General features: G+C 40.4%; 1 protein-coding gene across 3 annotated transcripts; it reads left to right on the top strand.

The window, feature by feature from the left end:
• Positions 1 to 991: 991 nt before the first annotated feature.
• Positions 992 to 18,717, top strand: malt1 (MALT paracaspase 1). 3 transcript variants are annotated; one of them, XM_080434423.1, is made up of 18 exons: positions 992 to 1,234; positions 3,024 to 3,185; positions 3,958 to 4,124; positions 4,798 to 4,919; positions 5,377 to 5,524; positions 10,000 to 10,178; positions 10,513 to 10,609; positions 11,078 to 11,125; positions 11,909 to 11,932; positions 12,052 to 12,102; positions 12,668 to 12,871; positions 13,810 to 13,987; positions 14,080 to 14,151; positions 14,377 to 14,504; positions 15,429 to 15,578; positions 16,323 to 16,480; positions 17,088 to 17,213; positions 18,217 to 18,717. In XM_080434423.1, the coding sequence occupies exons 1-18, from the start codon at positions 1,074 to 1,076 to the stop codon at positions 18,706 to 18,708; spliced, it is 2,667 nt and encodes an 888-aa protein (XP_080290549.1). In that variant the 5' UTR covers positions 992 to 1,073; the 3' UTR covers positions 18,709 to 18,717. The 3 variants fall into 3 exon arrangements, with proteins under 3 accessions (XP_080290549.1, XP_080290550.1, XP_080290551.1); XM_080434425.1 differs by having other exon boundaries at positions 1,099 to 1,234; positions 3,019 to 3,185; XM_080434424.1 differs by lacking the exon at positions 11,078 to 11,125.
• The last annotated feature ends 804 nt before the right edge of the window (positions 18,718 to 19,521 follow it).

A 19,521-nucleotide genomic window follows, 5' to 3' on the forward strand; every position in this document is an offset into this window, starting at 1 on the left:
TCTATAGGCTATGTAACAGAGCTATGTGAAGCCATGTATTGAGTTGACCAACTAATGTTTGAGCGTTCCAGTTTATTTAATCATGCAATTAAATCAAGCTTAAAATTAGTTATTGATTGATTGATTGAATGCTTTATTAACAGTTTGCAAAAAAAGCACAGAGGTACATTTATATAAAAAGGATGCTAAAAGGCAAAGGATTAAACCCCAAAAAGCCTATGGCTTATTTCCATTGGTGTCCATATTTAAACTAATGATAATGTATACTCAAGCTCTAGTTTTTGCAAACAAAATCTGTTAAGGTTATACACACCAACCAAGGGCAATAATGTCAAAAAAATCTATCAACTAAAACCAGAAGTTGCTCGGCAACCAGCCAGCCAATGACGACCGACTGTCCCTCCGGGCTATGTGATTAGTTACAATATGCACTGTGGTCATGACTGTGGTACTCGTGTGGTACCTGCGCGTCCCACTGGTGAGCGTAGAAGCTATGCGCAGAAGCTGCTGCCACTGGTGAAAAAAAAACTGATCTACGAGCTGACTACGCATCGCAACGTTACGCGTTGTGAGCTTGTAGATCAGTGCTTTTTCACCAGCATCGCACTGTTCGCACACCGTGATACCGCCGGAGAAACAACTCGTGTGGGCGTGTTGTGATTCTTTTCAGAGTTGCCATGTCCGCTTATTATAAGCGAGTGTGGGCTTGTTTTTCTGTAAAGTTGATTGTAAATATTGGTTTAGTTGCGGGTTGCGTTTTTTGGGGGGCTTCAATTGTTTCTAAAGTGCAGTTGCTTATTTGGGCTTGTTTCCAAAACATTTTAATTATTATTTAAACCAGTGCATTTCAAATATTTTCATGTCAAGGAAGGACCCCCAAATTAATATGTATTTGTCTTTTTTTGGTTGTTGTATTTGTCATGGTTATTTCTGCTTATTTCTCTCACACCATCTGGCAACACTGATTCTTTTTTTTCAGGAAGTGGATGAATCTTTTTGAACTTGAAGTATGGTTGTGTTTAGTGATCAGTTTATTGATGATTACTGATGATCGATAGTTTAAAGCCTGGATCATGACGGACTCATCTATTGACCGCTCTACCAGCCTCAGCCTCCTGAAGGAGCCCGTTCTGAGGAGGCTCTGTGAGATCCTGGACCAGACTGGCGCTACCAACAATAAAGGATGGCGTAAACTCGGGGAGGTGGTGGGCGGTGATAGACGCTTTAGAGTCAGGTAAACTTTTTTTTTTAACTTTATTTATTATGTTGAACTAAATGTTGAACTTAATCTAGTGATTCATATAGATTTTATTTATTTTATTTTATTATTTAAAAATATATATTATTATTATGTATTTATTTTTGTAGCACAGTTAGCTGTTGTATACAACCCTCGTAGACGTATTTATGATTCTGACGTTTTCAATCTACGAGAGTTGTAGGGTTCACGCCCCATGGAGACCTGGACTTTCTGCACTATGCCCCGCAAAGTACTCCAAACGTGTACAAATTGAAAATAAAGGTGCTTACCTCAAAGCCCCAAGTGTTATCTACTTCTACGGGGTAGTAGTTTAATGTAATAATCCATATCTTTCAATAAAGAAGTGTTTTAATGCCGCCTGTGGCCGATTCTGTCGGAAGTTCCCAATGGGCGGTAGTGACGGGTAGTGAGGGGGCGCATCCGGTGAAACCCGGAATTACACTAAATGTAAACAGGAAGTAAACGAGGGTGAAAAAATGGCGTTCGGCCACAGACGGCATTAAAACACTTCTTTATTGAAAGATATCGATTATTACATTAAACTAATACCCCGTAGAAGTAGTTAACATTTGGGGCTTTGAGGTAAGCACCTTTATTTTCAATTTGTACACGTTTGGAGTACTTTGCGGGGCATAGTGCAGAAAGTCCAGGTCTCCATGGGGCGTGAACCCTACAACTCTCGTAGATTGAAAACGTCAGAATCATAAATACGTCTACGAGGGTTGTATACTACAGCTATAGCACAGTATGACTTTAGCTTTAAGATACAGTCAAAGATTGTTGGAGGGTGTAAGTTGCAGTGGTTCACAAAGTGGGGTCCAAGAAGACCCCCAGGGGTCTTTGAGGGGGTCGGTCCCCAGCAAGATGAAGAAAAGCTTAATACTTTGGGCAGTGAAATAATCTAATAGTCAAATTATAGACTATAGCCTAATGAGAGACTGTATAAGAATGAATATTATATTAAGAGGTTAGTTTCACTGTTATCTCCACTCCTACAGGCTATAATATAGAGTAGAGTCTGAGTAGACAGTTTAGAATTCATGTCTACTAAATATAATCTAACAACGAAAAATGTCCCTGGTAGAAGTATTTTTTTAATGGGGCCCTGGGGCTTAAAACTTTCTTAAAACTCAATTTGGGGGGTCGTTGACACAAAATAGTTTGAGAACCACTGAGGTATAAGACCGCCATAGTTTATTAGAATTTGCCCCGTTAAATTCCTTGTCCTTTATCATGTCAACGAATTCCACCCACTGCTTTACACCTGTGAACCAGTGATAAAGTTGATTCTTGATTCTTGAGATGTGCTCTCTAGGTGTTGGATCTGCTCTTGTGGTTCAGAAGACTTGGAGATGTTCTCTCTAAAGCAGTGGTTCTCAAAGTGGGGTTCGGGGACCCCCAGGGGTCCTTTGGGGAGGTTCCAGGGGGTCCCCAGTAAAATGTGTTAATACAGCATCACAATCGCTTTAACCACTTCATCCATTTATATGTTGGCTATTCAAAAAATAGCAGATCTACAAGCTCACACATCTGCTTGCACATCTGCTATTTTTGAGGCTTTTTTTTTAAATATCAAAAACTTCATTTTGAATCATTTTGAATATTTTTTTAACCCAAGTTTTCTCTTCTGGGCGTCCCTGGCACAAAACATTTTCAGATGGGTGTCCGCGGCCAAATATATATCAATTTGGGGGTCCATTGCATGACAACGTTTAAGAACCACTGCTCTAAAGTTGTTGCTGAATCTCTCCTTGTAGTTCAGGCGACATGGAGATGTGCTCTCTGAAGGTGTTGGACATCGAGGGCAGTCCCAGCCGCGCGCTGCTCAGACTCCTGGGAGAGCGAGGATGTACCATGGGTCACCTGCAGGACTGCATGCAAACCATTGGCAACTCGGAGGCAGTCCAGTGTCTCAAGCCACCAGGTGAACCCTACTTTCTCACACTTTTTTATTGTCTACTCTGCACTCTCAACCACATTTGGGAATCTCACAGAATTTTGATTGAGCATCATTTGTATTGCAATTGTGTAGCCTAATACAATGTTTATTGTGTGTTAATTATCATTTTGAGAAGGGCTCGTCAAGACCAGCAATATGATGCCATTTTGAAAGTGGTTTAAGTCCTTTTTCCTCTCTCCTACAAATAGAGTAATTTGACCATGTCTCTCCTATAGCATTAATGTAGAGTCTGTGATTGATTGATTGAATACTTTATTAGCAGGCTTGTTAAAGGGATAGTTCCCCCCAAATGACTTTTTTTTAATTGATTAGTAACCCCATGGAGACTTGAATTCATGGATATTTTTTAGTTTTTGTGGCATTCCCAAGCCAATAATTTGATTACCGGCAGCGGTTCCGGTAGGAGACACAAAGAGTCTCCTTTGTATATCCTACCGGAACCGCTGCCTACCGGTCCGCTGGTCATCAAATTATTGGCTTTGGAATGCGAGATCTACAAGCTCACACATCTGCTTGCACATCTGCTATTTTTGAGGCTTTTTTTTTAAATATCAAAAACTTCATTTTGAATCATTTTGAATATTTTTTTAACCCAAGTTTTCTCTTCTGGGCGTCCCTGGCACAAAACATTTTCAGATGGGTGTCCGCGGCCAAATATATATCAATTTGGGGGTCCATTGCATGACAACGTTTAAGAACCACTGCTCTAAAGTTGTTGCTGAATCTCTCCTTGTAGTTCAGGCGACATGGAGATGTGCTCTCTGAAGGTGTTGGACATCGAGGGCAGTCCCAGCCGCGCGCTGCTCAGACTCCTGGGAGAGCGAGGATGTACCATGGGTCACCTGCAGGACTGCATGCAAACCATTGGCAACTCGGAGGCAGTCCAGTGTCTCAAGCCACCAGGTGAACCCTACTTTCTCACACTTTTTTATTGTCTACTCTGCACTCTCAACCACATTTGGGAATCTCACAGAATTTTGATTGAGCATCATTTGTATTGCAATTGTGTAGCCTAATACAATGTTTATTGTGTGTTAATTATCATTTTGAGAAGGGCTCGTCAAGACCAGCAATATGATGCCATTTTGAAAGTGGTTTAAGTCCTTTTTCCTCTCTCCTACAAATAGAGTAATTTGACCATGTCTCTCCTATAGCATTAATGTAGAGTCTGTGATTGATTGATTGAATACTTTATTAGCAGGCTTGTTAAAGGGATAGTTCCCCCCAAATGACTTTTTTTTAATTGATTAGTAACCCCATGGAGACTTGAATTCATGGATATTTTTTAGTTTTTGTGGCATTCCCAAGCCAATAATTTGATTACCGGCAGCGGTTCCGGTAGGAGACACAAAGAGTCTCCTTTGTATATCCTACCGGAACCGCTGCCTACCGGTCCGCTGGTCATCAAATTATTGGCTTTGGAATGCGACAAAAACAAAAAATATCCATGAATTCAAGTCCCCATGGGGTGACTAAGCGATCGTAAAAAAGTATTTTTTTGGGTGAACTATCCCTTTAACAGTACAGGTAGTACAGTCAAAGGTTGCGCTAAAAGGATAACACTGTGAACACACAGGCCTTCAGATCCTCGTCCAGCCCCAGTCTGTGTCTGTCATCTCTGGCCACAAGCTTCGCCTTAGCTGCTACGCTGTTGGAAAGACTCCTGTACAATACCAGTGGTTCAAGACTAAAGAGGAGGTAAGCTAAACATTAATATCCTCTGTGTTAATTTATCCATTCAGAAACATTTGTACACTCTCAGCTATACTTACCCAGTGCACATTATTCTATCCTATTTAGCATCTCTGTGCATTTTGATACGCTGAAATGGGTTCGAAGCATTTGCAGTCGTCACTTATCGCAATAGTCATTATTGGAATGTGACATGAGGATTAATATCCTCTATCCTGTAGACGAATCCACAGACGCGCTGCCTGTAGGCGGCCATTGCTGCGGTGTCGCGTCCGTGGAGCGTTGACACCGCAGCAATGGCTGCGCGCAGGGCAGCGCTCCGTGGATTTGTGTATAGAAGATGAGTTTGGATGTTCATGTTGGGCGTTTTCATATGTTTCTGTTCAGCTTCGTGTAAAATGTGACAACCTCTGTTTTACACTGCCATTTAATAACAATGTAATCGACATTTCACCTGCCACAGGTACCCAACAGCTTCCTCCCGGATCTGATGATAAGCCCTGTCCGTCTGCAGGATGCCGGCCATTACATCTGCAGGATCAACTGTGGAGATGCGTTTGAGTTCAGCCAGTGGGCTCAAGTGGATATCCTGGATACTGCCATGTGTCATGGTGAGCTACCACGCTCACTCAGGCTCATTTATACCAGTGGTTCTCAAACTTTTTCATGTCAAGGACCCCCAAATTGACACTTACTAGCCCGCGGACCCCCATTTCAAAAGATATGCCAGGGACCCCCCCATAAGAGAAGATTTCTTACGGCTCTAGCAGTGATTCTCAACCATTTTAATTTCAAGGACCCCCAGTTTAACATGCATTAGGGCTACAGACCCCCATTTAATGGCATTTCTATCACTTGGACTGCAATTTATATTGTAAAATCAATGTTAATTTAACTCTGAGAGTGTACAAATGGAACCAAATGGACCCGTTAGGGTCCATTTGGCTCCATTTGTACACTCTCAGAGTTACAGACCCATAAGGGTCCATTTGGTGCCTAATCTATCATTTAGCTGGGGACGCCCTCAAGGACCCCTGGGGGTCCCCGGACCCCACTTTGAGAACCAGTGATTTATACTATGTTGAGCGACAGTGTCCTTCGCTTAACCACTGTCAACCTGGCGTCTCAATTTTGGGAATATCATTATAGGCAGAAATGTTCAAAAATGTTTGAACAAACAGTGAAAAAATAGCTGATCTACAAGCTCACAACGCATTGTGATGCATTGTAAGCTTGTAGAGATGGTCTATTCCCTAGTATAGTATAAGTATAAAACAGGCTTTAGGTAAATGAAATGTGAGTTCAGGAAGCAGTATATTGTGCCAATTTATGCCTGCCTTTATTTTTTTTTCCATTAACTTTTTATTGGATTTTTCAGAAAACAAACATACACAAAAAGGAAAAGACTAGCACATTACTAACAAACAAAACAAACATACAAAACATAAAAATACAAACATATAAGGGGAGGAAACTGTCTCTCTACTTGGTCACTTATTTACTAGTTATGCATACATATAATCCATACACTTGGTCACATCTTCAAAAACGGAGAACAAAAGGTCCATTAATGGGACAAATTCGACGTGCACCTTATTCAATATGGTCAATCAGAGAAAAAGAAAGGAAATTCAATAAAAATAACTGACATCAAATAAAATCTGGTCTTAATGTAGAGACATGAGTAAGCCATTTAAACCAGTTGTCCATGAAGACTTCAGTCTGACCTCTAAAGCTAAATGTAATTCTCTCCATAATAAATATATTATAGATTAAATCAATCCACTCATTTATAGTTGGTATAACGTTCGTAAGCCATTTTTTAGTTAACGCCTTTTTTGACGCTACTAGTAATACCCTTAACAAATATTGATCTTGCTTAGTACAATGCAGTTCTTCTAAGTCAGCAAGATACATGGTTTTAAAATCAAAATTGATTTCAATTCCTATAACAGCTTCCAGGACACTGTGGACACTTCTCCAAAATGGGACAACAGAAGAGCAATCCCAAAAAATATGAAAATGGTTCGCCATCGTCTCCCCACATGATCTCCAACAATCAGATATTGAATATCTTCTTTTCTGTGCTGGAGTGCAAAAGAAACGGGTCACATTCTTCCAGCTGAATTCTCTCCATGTGGGGGAACTAGTCATTTTCCATTGGTGTTTGCATATCCTGTCCCATTCTTCCGTAGTTATTGTAAGATTGCTCTCTGCTTCCCATCTTGCTTTAATATTCAGAGTATTATCTCCTTTCAAATTTTGAAGGACCACATATAGTTTTGATACTATCTTTTGATAAGTAGAGTCTTCATATGCATTTTGGAAAAGCTCAATGATCTCTACTCCCAGTGTACCTTCTCTTCTCAATAGTTTCCTATTTATAAAGTCTCGGATTTGCAGGTACCTGAAAAGGTCCTGATTCTGTAAATTAAACTTGTCTTTCAGGTCCTGGAAGCTCATAACATTACCTTGCTTTAAAAGTGTACAATATGCAGAAAGGCCATTCCCAATCCAACCTTTAAACCTCATGTCATATATACTAGGCCTGAAGTCTGAGTCATGTGCAAACCATTTGAGAATTCCAATTTTATCCTTCAACTGATACCTCCTAATTATTTCACTCCACACCCTCAATGAACCTGCTATCATCAAATTTTTAGGGTCTGATAGGTGTTTAACTAAGGATGGGTCTCCTACCAACATGTTAATAGGTAGACCCCTCCCCATCGAACCTTCTATGTCCTTCCATCTTGATCTATAACTCGGCTTACACCATCCAATCAGTGGTCGGATTTGAGCTGCTCTGTAGTAGTCCCTCAAACATGGAAGGGCCAATCCCCCTTTCTCCTTTGATAATTGTAATGTCTTGAACCTCACTCTAGGTTTTTTCCCCGCCCAAATGAATCTAGAGATAACTTTATCCCACTCAGAGAAGTACTGCTCTGGTTTTCCAATAGGAACTGATAGAAATAGATACAAAAGTCTTGGTAAAACATTCATTTTTACAGATTCTATGCGAGAGCTTATATTTAAATATGGAATTAAATCCCATCTATTGATATCGGCTAATATGTCCCTCCTGAGGGGGTCATAATTTAACTCTTCTAATTTGGATAAATCTTTTGGTAGTATAATGCCTAGATATTTCACAGATTGTTTGTCCCACCCAATTTTGTACCTAGAGCGAAGGTCTTGAGGGGGATTGTAATACATGCAGAGAGCCTGTGTTTTTTGTTCATTTAATTTGTACCCTGAATATGACCCATATTCACCCAGCACAGACATCAATGCAGGCAAGGTCTCTGTCGGGCACGAAAGATACAACAAAATATCGTCCGCGAACAAAGCCAGTTTTTGTTCACCTGCTGGCATTAATATACCTTTAATCGAATTATTCTGTCTAATCCATTGTGCCAGAGGCTCAATAAAAATTGCGAATAATACTGGCGAAATCGGACAACCCTGCCTAGAAGACCTTTCCAACAAAAAGGAGTCTGTGAGCTCACCATTGATTTTCAATCTAGCTGATGGTCTACTGTAAAGGGACTCTACTGTCTTAATAAACACCTGGTCAAATCCAAATTTTTCCATAACTTTAAACAAAAATTTCCAACGGACGGAATCAAATGCCTTAAACGAATCAATACTTATCAACATAGCTGGTATCTTATTCTGATTTATATGATTAATAACATGAATGGATCTTCTAATATTATCATGAGTTTGACGGGATGAAACAAAACCTGTTTGGTCCAAATGAATAATTTCGGGTATGATATTTTCAAGTCTTCGAGCCAAAATTGATGTGAACAGTTTATAATCCACATTTAATACACTAATTGGTCTATAATTTCCACAATCTAATTTGTCTTTACCTCCCTTAGGTATGACTGAGATAATCGCTTCATTCCATGATGCTGGAATCTCATTTTTTGTCAGGACCCAGTTGAAGGCCTTTTGTAAAATAGGTGTCAAAACCTCTTTCAGGGCTTTATACCATTCTGAACTAAATCCATCCGTACCTGGTGACTTATTAGCTTTCAACCTGGCTATAGCCGAATAAATCTCTTCTTCTGATATTAGTGACTTTAAATTCTTGTTTTGATCAGCTGTGAGAGTTGGTAAATTTAGTGAGTTGAGTAGGCTATGCATCTGTTCATCATTGGCGACATGAGGCTGAGAGTAAATGCCTGCCTTTATACAGAGGATGGAGTCTAATAGACTGTTGGGTGGTGGAGACTGAAAGGAAACGGCAAGAATCTGTAGATGTGAGAACGAGGGATATTGAACCTTTTTCGTGATTTTGTTCAAAAGTGGATATTCCCTCTTGGATGAGTGGTAGATGTTTCGTCTCTCACACGGGTTCAACCTGGGTTCAAAACATAAAAGTTACGGAGTGCAGCATTAATGAGGCAGGACCACTGGACAAATTCTATAATAACCAGAAGAGATCTTAGTCCACATCTGGATATTAGCTACCCAATAATAGTAGTGGAAATTCCCAATAATATTAGTGCAAGATTAGATTTTTGTTTTGTTTTTTAGTTTTTTTTAATCAAGAAATAGATATCTTTGTTTTCCAGGTGATAGCAAGAACAGGAAATAATAAGCTACAAAAACACAACAACACTAAAATCCTCTGTGTTCATTTAATTTATCCCTTTGTAACTCCAACACTCCATTTGGTTCGATTTGTACATTTGTATTCTCAGGGGCATGAAACTGTACACTGATTTTGTAGTTTGCTTTCCGGTTCAGGTTAAAAACTGCACAATGGTAAAACACAGCTACAGCTGATCAAATGAATAATGATGAGTGTGTTAGATTTAGGTCTGCCAATGTGCAAGCATTGACAATACTGTTGAATAGCTGCAGCTGTTTTGCTTTCTAGCCTGCCATATCTTTGCAGTTTATGCCGTTTTTAACATGTACAGGAAAACAAACTGCAAACACTCCGGAGTTGACTGAGAATGGAGAATCAATCAATCAATCAAATACAACAACAGTTTGGATTCCAGAGATGTGGGTCATGGCATATGTAACAGATGTGATTCAGGTGGTCTTCTTCCTCCTTGCCACCCAGGTCAGAGCTACCATTCCCTGGAAGGCAGACTGAGGGTGGTGGTCCAACCCCAGGCCCAGCGCCTGTTGCTGGGGGACACTTTACAGCTGGAGTGTGGAGCTGTAGGGAAGCCCATCCCTCGCTACCAGTGGCACAGGAACGGAGTCCCCCTCCCCAACGCCTCTAAGAGGAAACTCACGGTGAGGGGAGGACCTCACCGCCTGCATACATGTCATTGTTTATTCTCAGCTTCGGACATTATATATCGTATATAATATAGACAATTTTTCTGAACTAAAACTAATCCATTCCTAAAACTAAAACCACTCATGCAATCGTAAAACGAACAAAAAACGAAACAGAAAGCAAACAAACTGAAAAATAAAAATGCATTTAAAAACAAATCATAAAGCCAGCCATACTGAAAATAGCAGGCCTAACAAGCTTGTAGGTCTGCTATTTTCAGGGTCCTTCGACAGAGCATAAATTAAGCTTAACTCTGGTCTGACTGGAGAGAATGTGACATTTCCACAGATCCAGTTCGTGATGCAGGACCACCAGGGGAGATACCGATGTGAGATCAGCAGTAGCACTGAGAGAATGTGGAGCAGTGAAGTGGACGTTATGATAGGTACATATGTTATGTTATATTGTGCACTGTAAAATCCTACATGTTAATAGGTCCTTAAACACTGCAGGCATTTCTTTCATGTGATTAATTCGCTAGAAAATATAGTGTTGTGCAGTGAAAATTGACGATCTACAAGCTCACAACGGGTTGCATCGCAACGTGCTGTGAGCTTGAAGATCTGTTTAGATCTTATTTGAACATTTTCATCTATAAGGATATGCCCAAAAAAAACTTACACCATGAAACTTTTTAAACATAAGAAGTCAGCACTTGCGTGGGGGACCTTGGTTTGAATCTCGGGTAGAAACCTGAAATCCTGAGTGCAGTTTAACAGTCAGGATTTTTCTTCACTTGTACCACCCAATTTCCATCATTTGCAGTCCCATCAAACGGCAATATCACTGTGTTAGCTTAGCAAATGAAATTAACAAAACAAAATGGTTAATTTACTTTCTTCTTGACCGTAAGGACCAAGGATATCTATCCAGGTTTCAGGGGCAATGGAGTGCTCGGAAGGTAGAGTGAAAAGAGCCTGGCACTTGGCTCAAACTTTGAGACAATGCTGCATGAAAAGGTTAAAGGGGTGTACGTGATATTGCTTTGTTGAAAGTAGTGTTAAACAGCTCTATATTTTGAAAGCAATCATTGCTATAGCGTGTTTATTCAGTAACAGGTGCCTCCCTGCCTCTCCAGCTCTCTAGGAAAAACATTTTAAAGTCAGGATACCAGTTTTATACAACCAGGAGACAGAACTCATAGGATCATATCAATGGAGCTCTCTTTCCTGATTGGATAAAACCTCTTACTGAACAAACATTATATAGCAATGATTACTATCAGAATATAAAGCTTTAACTTTTTTGATTTTATTTTAAATTTTACAAAAATAACATCACGTACACTCAATAACAACTGTAATCACTTCGAATGTGTCATGGTAACTCGACACACTAAAGTGTTAACTTTGTAGCTGCATGTGGGTCAAGGTTCTTCATAATACTAACTAGCACAGTGCTCAAATGGTGGGATCTCCTTGTTTTGCATGAGTGATTGTTTTCTCTGGGTTTGAATAATGAAAATCATCTTTTAAAAATGGCCTTTGAGTTTTCACTTGCCGCTGATCTGAAGTGGGCCTTAGCTCTAACTACCTACTCACTTAATCACACATCCACAGATTTGATTTCTAACAACCCTACTCACTTAAGCACTCATCCATAGACAGAGAAAGTAGTAGTAGTAGTACTTTATTTATTTATCAAAAACGTTCAGTAACTTATACTTCTGTTTCTGTTTCCCTAGATGACATATATGCCTTTGGATCAAGTAAGTAGCAGTTTAATCATTGAAGGCTTTGTTTAACATCATTTGTGATCATACATTTACAAAGATCAAGGCCTATTGTGTTATCATATTGTTTTATTTGTGTTATTGCATTCTTACAGTAGGTGCCAATGAATTCTTCATAAATAGCACACCTGAACAACAACTTTATGGTGAGTGCTTTGCGCTACTTTTTTGTTCTCAGCCTGGGAGTGAATAATGTCCTGGTCAGAATATTGCTGACCCCTACTGGTTGGTTTGGGGATGGTGTAGCCTGGATTTAACCACTTTGAACCTGCCCTCCCAAACAAATAGTGAAAATAGTGGATCTCTAAGCTCACAATTTGTTGCGATGCAACGCGTTGTGAGCTTATAGATCAGCCATTTAAGCAACCCCTAAACATCTGCTGTTTAACAGTTGTTGTCTCACCCGGGTCACTGTTCCGTTCTAAAACCTATTCTGATCATAAATGTCTTTGTTGTGGGTAACTTGTTTTCCTTTCTAACAGTAGAGCAATCAGGTGATCGAGCGGTCATCTGGGAACCGGATGGTCTCCGGGTTCAATCTCCGGCTCCTCTTGGCTTTGTGTTGAAGTGTCCCTGAGCAAGACACTGAACGTATAAGAGCTCCCCCAAGCACCCCCTGGGGCTAGCAAATACAGAAAAGTCATTCCCCCCACAGGGATCAACACTAATACCCATTTATTTATTTCTGTCTCTCCCGTGTCCTGTGTTTAGCGGCTGACAAAGTGGCACTGCTGATAGGCAATCTGTCCTACCTGAACCACCCCCAGCTCAAAGCTCCCATGGTGGATGTGTACGACCTCACCAACCTCCTGCGGCAGCTCAACTTCAAGGTTGTGTCTCTGCTGGACCTCACCGAGTCAGAGATGAGGAACGCCGTGGATGAATTTCTGCTGCTGCTCCACAAGGGAGTGTATGGTATGGAGCCAGTAGTCTATAGCAGTGGTTCTCAACCCTTTGAATTTCCTCAGACCCCCAGTTTGATGCGTTTTAATGCCACGGACCCCATTAGATGCCTCTTTTTTTTAAATCTCTGGGGCCTCAATCTACACTGTAAAATCCTCAGTGTTTATTTAACTCTGGGAGTGTACAAATGGAACCAAATCTGAAGTTAAGAAACAGTGTTCTATAGCACTGAGCAACGCTGACAAGTAGATTCATTTACATTTACCAGTTTTGAAGCATTTTGCAGACACTCAAAGCAACTTACAATGAGAGTAAAACGTATGCTATGACTAACGCACATAATTCACTATTGTTCTTACGATTGCTGCTATTCTTTATTATTTCGTTATTGATATTTCTGCTACAATGTTGAGGAACCAAAACAATAGAATCTTAGTCTTGTGTGTCTTGACTCTTAAATCACAAATCTTGAAAAATATGTAACCAGTAAGAAATTAAAGTTAACTGGAAGTGATTTGTTTTAACCACTTAAACCCTATATACTTTGTTGTACGTCACATAGCGAAAAATAGCCGATCTACAAGCTCACATCATGTTGCGTTAAGGTTGTAGATCTTCTATTTGCACCTATTTTCTCCAAATGTTCACCTATTATGGCCCAAAGAAGGGACGCTAGTGTTAATGTGATTTAGATGCATGTTATGTAGATCGATTCCAGGTTCATTTGTTGACCTGCCATCCTATAGTTTGTATAGTTTCAATGCACATATTATGAATCTTTTGATATTATAATGTTTAGACTGGTTTACCTATGATCCTAGATTACTGAGGCACTACACTGTCTCTACAGTATGCATTTGATGTATTACCTTGTGTTTACCCTGCTTACTGTAAATCGTTCTGGATTAAGAGCATCTGCTAAATGCCTAAATTGAAAATTGTATTTCTAGGGTTGCTGTACTACGCTGGCCATGGGTATGAAAACTATGGTAACAGCTTTATGGTGCCAGTAGACGCACCAAACCCATACCGCTCTGCCAACTGCCTGTGTGTGCAGAGCATCCTCAAACTCATGCAGGAGAAAGAGACAGGCCTCAATGTGTTCCTCCTGGACATGTGCAGGAAGAGGTGAGTGAAAAACAGCCTGGAAGGCAGTTTCACATCCTTTATTTTTTAAACTTAATTTTTCTGCATAATGTTTCTTTTTACATTTATTTCAGGAATATTCACGATGACACCACTCCAAACATTGTATTGAGGGTCACGGCTAACATTGTCTTCGGATACGCTACGTAAGTTTATCTTCAATCATAAATGAATGAAAAAAATGTAATAAATGACCAAATCACTTTTTAACCACTTAAGCCCTGTTATATACTTCATCATTATGACAAATGGTGAAAAGATCAGCAGTTTTTGTCACTTTAAAAAATGTTGACAATTATTTGAAAGTGTGATAGTGGGTAAAGTATACAAGATGCTTTGTTTTGTAATCATTGTCTCTTATCGCTATTCAGTTGCCAAGACGCTGAAGCTTTTGAGCTGAGCTCCAGTGGCTTTACCAACGGCGTCTTTGTCAAGTTTTTGAAGAAGCGTCTTCTGGACGATGAGAAGATTACAGTGGTGCTGGACAGAGTAGCTGAGGGTGAGATTACACTAGAGACATTAGACATTAGTGAGACATTATCTAACACTCAGTAGAGTACATACCTCCACCAACACTATGCTATTGTTGGATATCACTTCCACCAAATATATGTAATTTCCACCTCAGATACAGTATATGAATGGTATAGTCATTTTGACCTTGACGACAACCAAAAGTGAATCATCTCTTTGCGACAGCCTACATATAAGTTTCATGAAAAGGTTTTCTTTTTTTTACCACTTAAACCCTTTATCTATATCTTAACCAAATCTCTTTGCCGGAAATAACTTGTAGATCGGCTCTTTCTGGTGAATGTTTAAAAATAAAGATTAAAAAAAGAATTATTGCAAGTAAAAGGTATTTTAAGTTATATTTTATGGTTAAAACAAAGGTTTTTGCTATAGTCTTGCTGAAAATAAAATTTCAGATGGGTTGCCAATTTCAAGAGAGAGTCCCCATTTATCAGCTTCAATTTGATTGTGTTCCAGTTCCAATTGTGTCTGCTCATTTCTTTGTGTCATCGCTTCCAATGTCACTTGTTTATCCTGTATGAGTTCTCTTTCCTGAGTGGATATACTATAGCTGTTGAGACAGGGAGATTACAGTGATATTTAACACGTATTTTAACAATAAAATATCACATACTGCACCTTTTTTAACCCATTCAAACCGAGAAAGTGTCTGTCATTTTAGATTTTTGCGCTGGCTATTCAAAAATAGCTGATCTACGTACAAGCTCACAGCACATCTGCTATTTTTGAACATTCTTTAAAAAGTGTGAGAACTACTGATTTAAAAGGTATTTGTAGAATCGGCCTCAGGTCTTAATGGGTTAAGAAAACAGTGCAGGAGTCCTTAGTAATGTGGTTATGAAGTCTTATTGCTTTGAAGATGTGAATTATGTTAACCTTCTGAGTCCAGATATGGGTCAGTTTGACGCCACCAAGGGGAAACAGGCCCTGGAGATCCGCAGCAGCCTATCGGAGAGGAGAGCTCTGACCGATCCCGTTCTGCCTGGCGACAGCGCTGACATGACCCTGGCACACAGCCGCCAGTGGGCTAAAGTCCACGGTGAGATGCATGCGTGCTAACTCGCTATCTGTGTGGATGTTATTACTCTATAAAACATGAAGCTAACATGGAGTTTAGTCACATTAGAGTTTCTGTAATCGACCAGAGGTATAGATATTCTAACTCGGTGTTTCTCAACAGGTATGCATAGGTACGCTACTTGAGAGAAAATAGAAAAATTATTTTACTTACTATTCTTAATGATAAAACATTGACAAACAATACTACTACAGTATAAAGTGTAAAACCATATTGAATCAAACCGTGACTAGTACAACTGGTAAAGGCCAGTTCCTACCAAGCACGATAACTATAACGATATCTATATAGCTGCACTTTATTCAATAGAAAACAATAGCCTACTTAATTGTATGATGCCATTGTTTTGAACATATTGACTGCAAAACTGGACTTACCGAAATGTTATGGCCATAGATTAAAATAAATCTGTTCTGGACTTCTTGGAGGCACGAATTGCAACTCTTTCACTATATTTCTTATTTGTTATGTTATATTCTTCAAAAGGTGGGTTATTAATTAATTCATAGCTTCATATGCTAGGGATGGATTTCTTGCCATTTTCTAAGCAACGTGTAGTCAGGTAAAGGAGGTAATTGGGTTAAAAAATCTGGGAAAGGGGTTACTGAAGCCAAAAAGGTTTGAGAACTAACTGTTCTAACTGATCTCCAGTCAGGGGGATTTGAAGTGGTTTTGACCCAGGTCTTGTTGTGTCTGTTGTCCCAGAGCTCCCTGAGACCATGCGTCTGGACTTTGACTGTGGAGCTCAGATCAAGTTGGGTTTCGCAGCAGAGTTCTCCAACGTGCTGATCATCTACACGCACATCGTGAAGAAGCCTGACGACATGTCCTTCTGCCAGGCTCACGTCACAGACTTCTCCCTGGTCAGACACTCCCCCCGGACGGGCCTTCAGCTGTATTTCATTAAACAATGATTATTCTAGCGCACTGGTTCTCAAACGTTTTCCTGTCAAGGACCACTAAAATTGATATGTATTTGGCCGCAGACCCCCCCATCTGAAAAGTTTTTGGGACCCCCCTAGAAGAAAATATTTATGAAAAGATTTTTGATATTTTTTCATCATTTTTGTATAGCCAACATATAAATCGATAAAGTGGTTAAAATGATTGCAATGCTGTATTAAAACATTTTGCTGGGGACCCCCTGGGACCCCACCCCACTTTGAGAATAACTGCTCTAGTGGTGCAACAGTTAATCGAACTAATCAATTTAATTGATTATTAAGTTGCATATTAATAATGTTATATTAAGTTAAAATAACGTGCTTCTCACTTATTCGTGAGAAGCACGAATAGGTGAGAAGCAGAGGCTGCAAGGCTGCAACTGTTGCAGAGGCTGCAACTGTACATTATTTTATCAATAATCAACAGTTGCAGCCCTATAGTGATCATCACCAAGCACATTTCAAGCAGAGTTTGAATACTTGTACATTGAATTTAAGAGCTAACAGCCACCCTTTCTTTCTCCAGGACCTTGATGTGGATCCTAAAGAGATGAACAGAGAGACTCCAGAGGAGACTGGCATCTACCTCCTCTCCAGCGACCTGCCCCAGCACTGCCTCTACACCAGACTGAGCTCCCTACAGAAGCTCCGGGTACAAAACATGCTCATTATCACCTAGTGGCACTAATGCTGGGCTCACACTACAGCAAGGGTGCCCTAAACTTTTCAGGCCGCGACCTCCCCCATGTTTGCGTTGCTCCTGCAAGTCCGACAATATTAACCCTTTAAGACCTCGGACGTGTCATTTTTTGATTTGAGCTAAAAAAGCATTATTTTACACTTTGGCTGTTCAAAAATAGCAGATATACAAGCTCACCGAGTGCCGCGCTATGAGCTTGTAGATCTGCTATTTTTGAAAAATCGTGAACATTTTTGCTAATCTTTGAATATACTGTATATATTTTTATAGCTAACATTTGTAACTCAAGTCTTTGCTTCTGGGGGGTCCCTGGAACAAAATGTTTTGAGATGAGGGGCTGCGGCCCAATGCATATCATTTTGGGGGTCCTTGACATGAAAAGGTTTGAGAACCACTGAAATAGCAACATACGCTTTCTTTAAAAAAAATTACATTTTGTAGAATCGGCCTCAGGCCTTAATGGGTTAATACAATTCTGTAGTGTATGATGCAGCTTTATGTTTAAAACGTGTAGTGTGTGCATGTTTAAGATAATCTTCTAAGATTATCCTGTAGTAGTGTGTGATGCAACCAGATTTCCAAATCGGGGAAAAATAACTCCTGATCTAGATCTGCTATTTTCACTATTTCTTTCTTCTTTTTTTATTGTTCATTAATCGTAACCAAGGCAAAAGTTTGATATTGTCTCTTTCCGCTCATCATCATCCGTTTTTACGTCTGCAGACTGTGTGACACTGTAGGATGATTAAGTATGGCATTACTTTACGGAAAAAAAAACACAAAAAGTTAGAATATGGAGATTTCTGCCCGACAGCAACGATATAATCGTGATATTGATTTGAAGTCATTTAGCCCAGCCCTAGGCTCCTGACCTATTGACCACATGGCTCGGAGGCTTACTTACTTACTTACTTACTTACTTACTGGCATGTGATACTTCATGTCCTTGGTGCAGGAGGAGCTGGTGTTCACCGTGTGCCTCCAGGGCACCTTCACCGCCCTGGGAGACGAGACCGTCCACTGGACCAGGAGCGTCGACATCGGCAAGCCGCTCGTCGCCAGGCTGGACCTGCACCGAGCCATGCGCCGCAACAGCTGCCTGCAGACCTGCCTGATGCCCCACAGCCCGTCCCACAGCCCCTGCCACAGCCCCGGGTCCGAACGCCACCTCCATCACCATCACCATCATCAGCAGCAGCAGCAGCTAGCCCATGATCGTTTGTCCCCCCACTGCCCCAGTCCCTACCTGGAGGTCTACGAGCCCCTACAGGGGGCTATGGGGGGCGGCGGCGGCTTTTGCCGCCATCACGATAACCTCAGTACCTCCGGTGACGCGGCGGTGGTGGTGGGCTCCCCGGGCGGGCCCAGCATCCCCATCGAGACCACGGAGGACATCAACGAGCTGCAGGCCGTGTTCATCGACAGTCTGCAGCTTCAGCACCAGTGAGAGGAGAAGAACCCGCTGTGGTGAAATGGTTAAATGAACACTTGGGGATTTGACTGTGTAAAGACAGTGAGAGGAGAGGAACACAGAGGACACTTTGTCTTGTGCTGTTGTGTACACAGTAAAGTCCCGAGTGTTCATTTAACTCTGAAAGTGTCACAAATGTAACACTCTCTTGCGTATGGATACATTTGGTTCAAATTCACAACTGGTTCTCAGACATTTTCATGTCAAGGACCTTGACACTTGGCCACTTGGCCACCAGACCAAGTTAAAAGATTATTTCCCTTTTTATATATATATTTTTAAGGTGTATATTGTTGGTTGTGTATGAGAGAGAGAGAGATTGATTACTGTATAGATATATAGATTCTACTCCCTTGGTGATCAAGAAAAACATACTTTAGAACTGAATTGCTATCACGGCCACAAGGGGGCTCTACTAGTACTAGTACTAGTAGAGTATGAAAAACTGAAATTATTAAACAAGCAGGCAGTTACAAAATCCAGTTGAATTCAGTACTTCTACAAAGGTTTGATCGAAGAAAAAATCTCATGTCACCATGTCAACACTTTGACAATTTAGCTATACACTAAATATCTTCGCCAAAAATAGCTGATCTATAAGCTCACAACGTGTTGCGAGCTTTTAGATCTGCAATTTTTTTGACTAATGCCCCCAGAATAGAGATGCTAGGGTTCATGTGGTTAAACGTTGAAGAAAATAATCAGTTTAACTGAGCAAATTGCTTTAGGCTTCTAATAGAAAGTAATTCGCCCTGGCCTATATCCTTTCTCTGTGCACTTACCCTCTGC

Source organism: Gymnoscopelus braueri, assembly GCF_963280865.1.
Source record: "Gymnoscopelus braueri genome assembly, chromosome: 7".
NCBI classification, from domain to species: domain Eukaryota; kingdom Metazoa; phylum Chordata; class Actinopteri; order Myctophiformes; family Myctophidae; genus Gymnoscopelus; species Gymnoscopelus braueri.

What these genes read in the sequence shown, in the direction of transcription:
- malt1 (XM_080434423.1), top strand. Translation starts at nt 1,074, where the DNA reads ATGACGGACTCATCTATTGACCGCTCTACCAGCCTCAGCCTCCTGAAG. An exon ending in ACCTGAACAACAACTTTATG is followed by an intron (nt 12,103 to 12,667) that starts GTGAGTGCTTTG and finishes TCCTGTGTTTAG; the next exon opens with CGGCTGACAAAGTGGCACTG. An exon ending in GCTCCCTACAGAAGCTCCGG is followed by an intron (nt 17,214 to 18,216) that starts GTACAAAACATG and finishes TCCTTGGTGCAG; the next exon opens with GAGGAGCTGGTGTTCACCGT.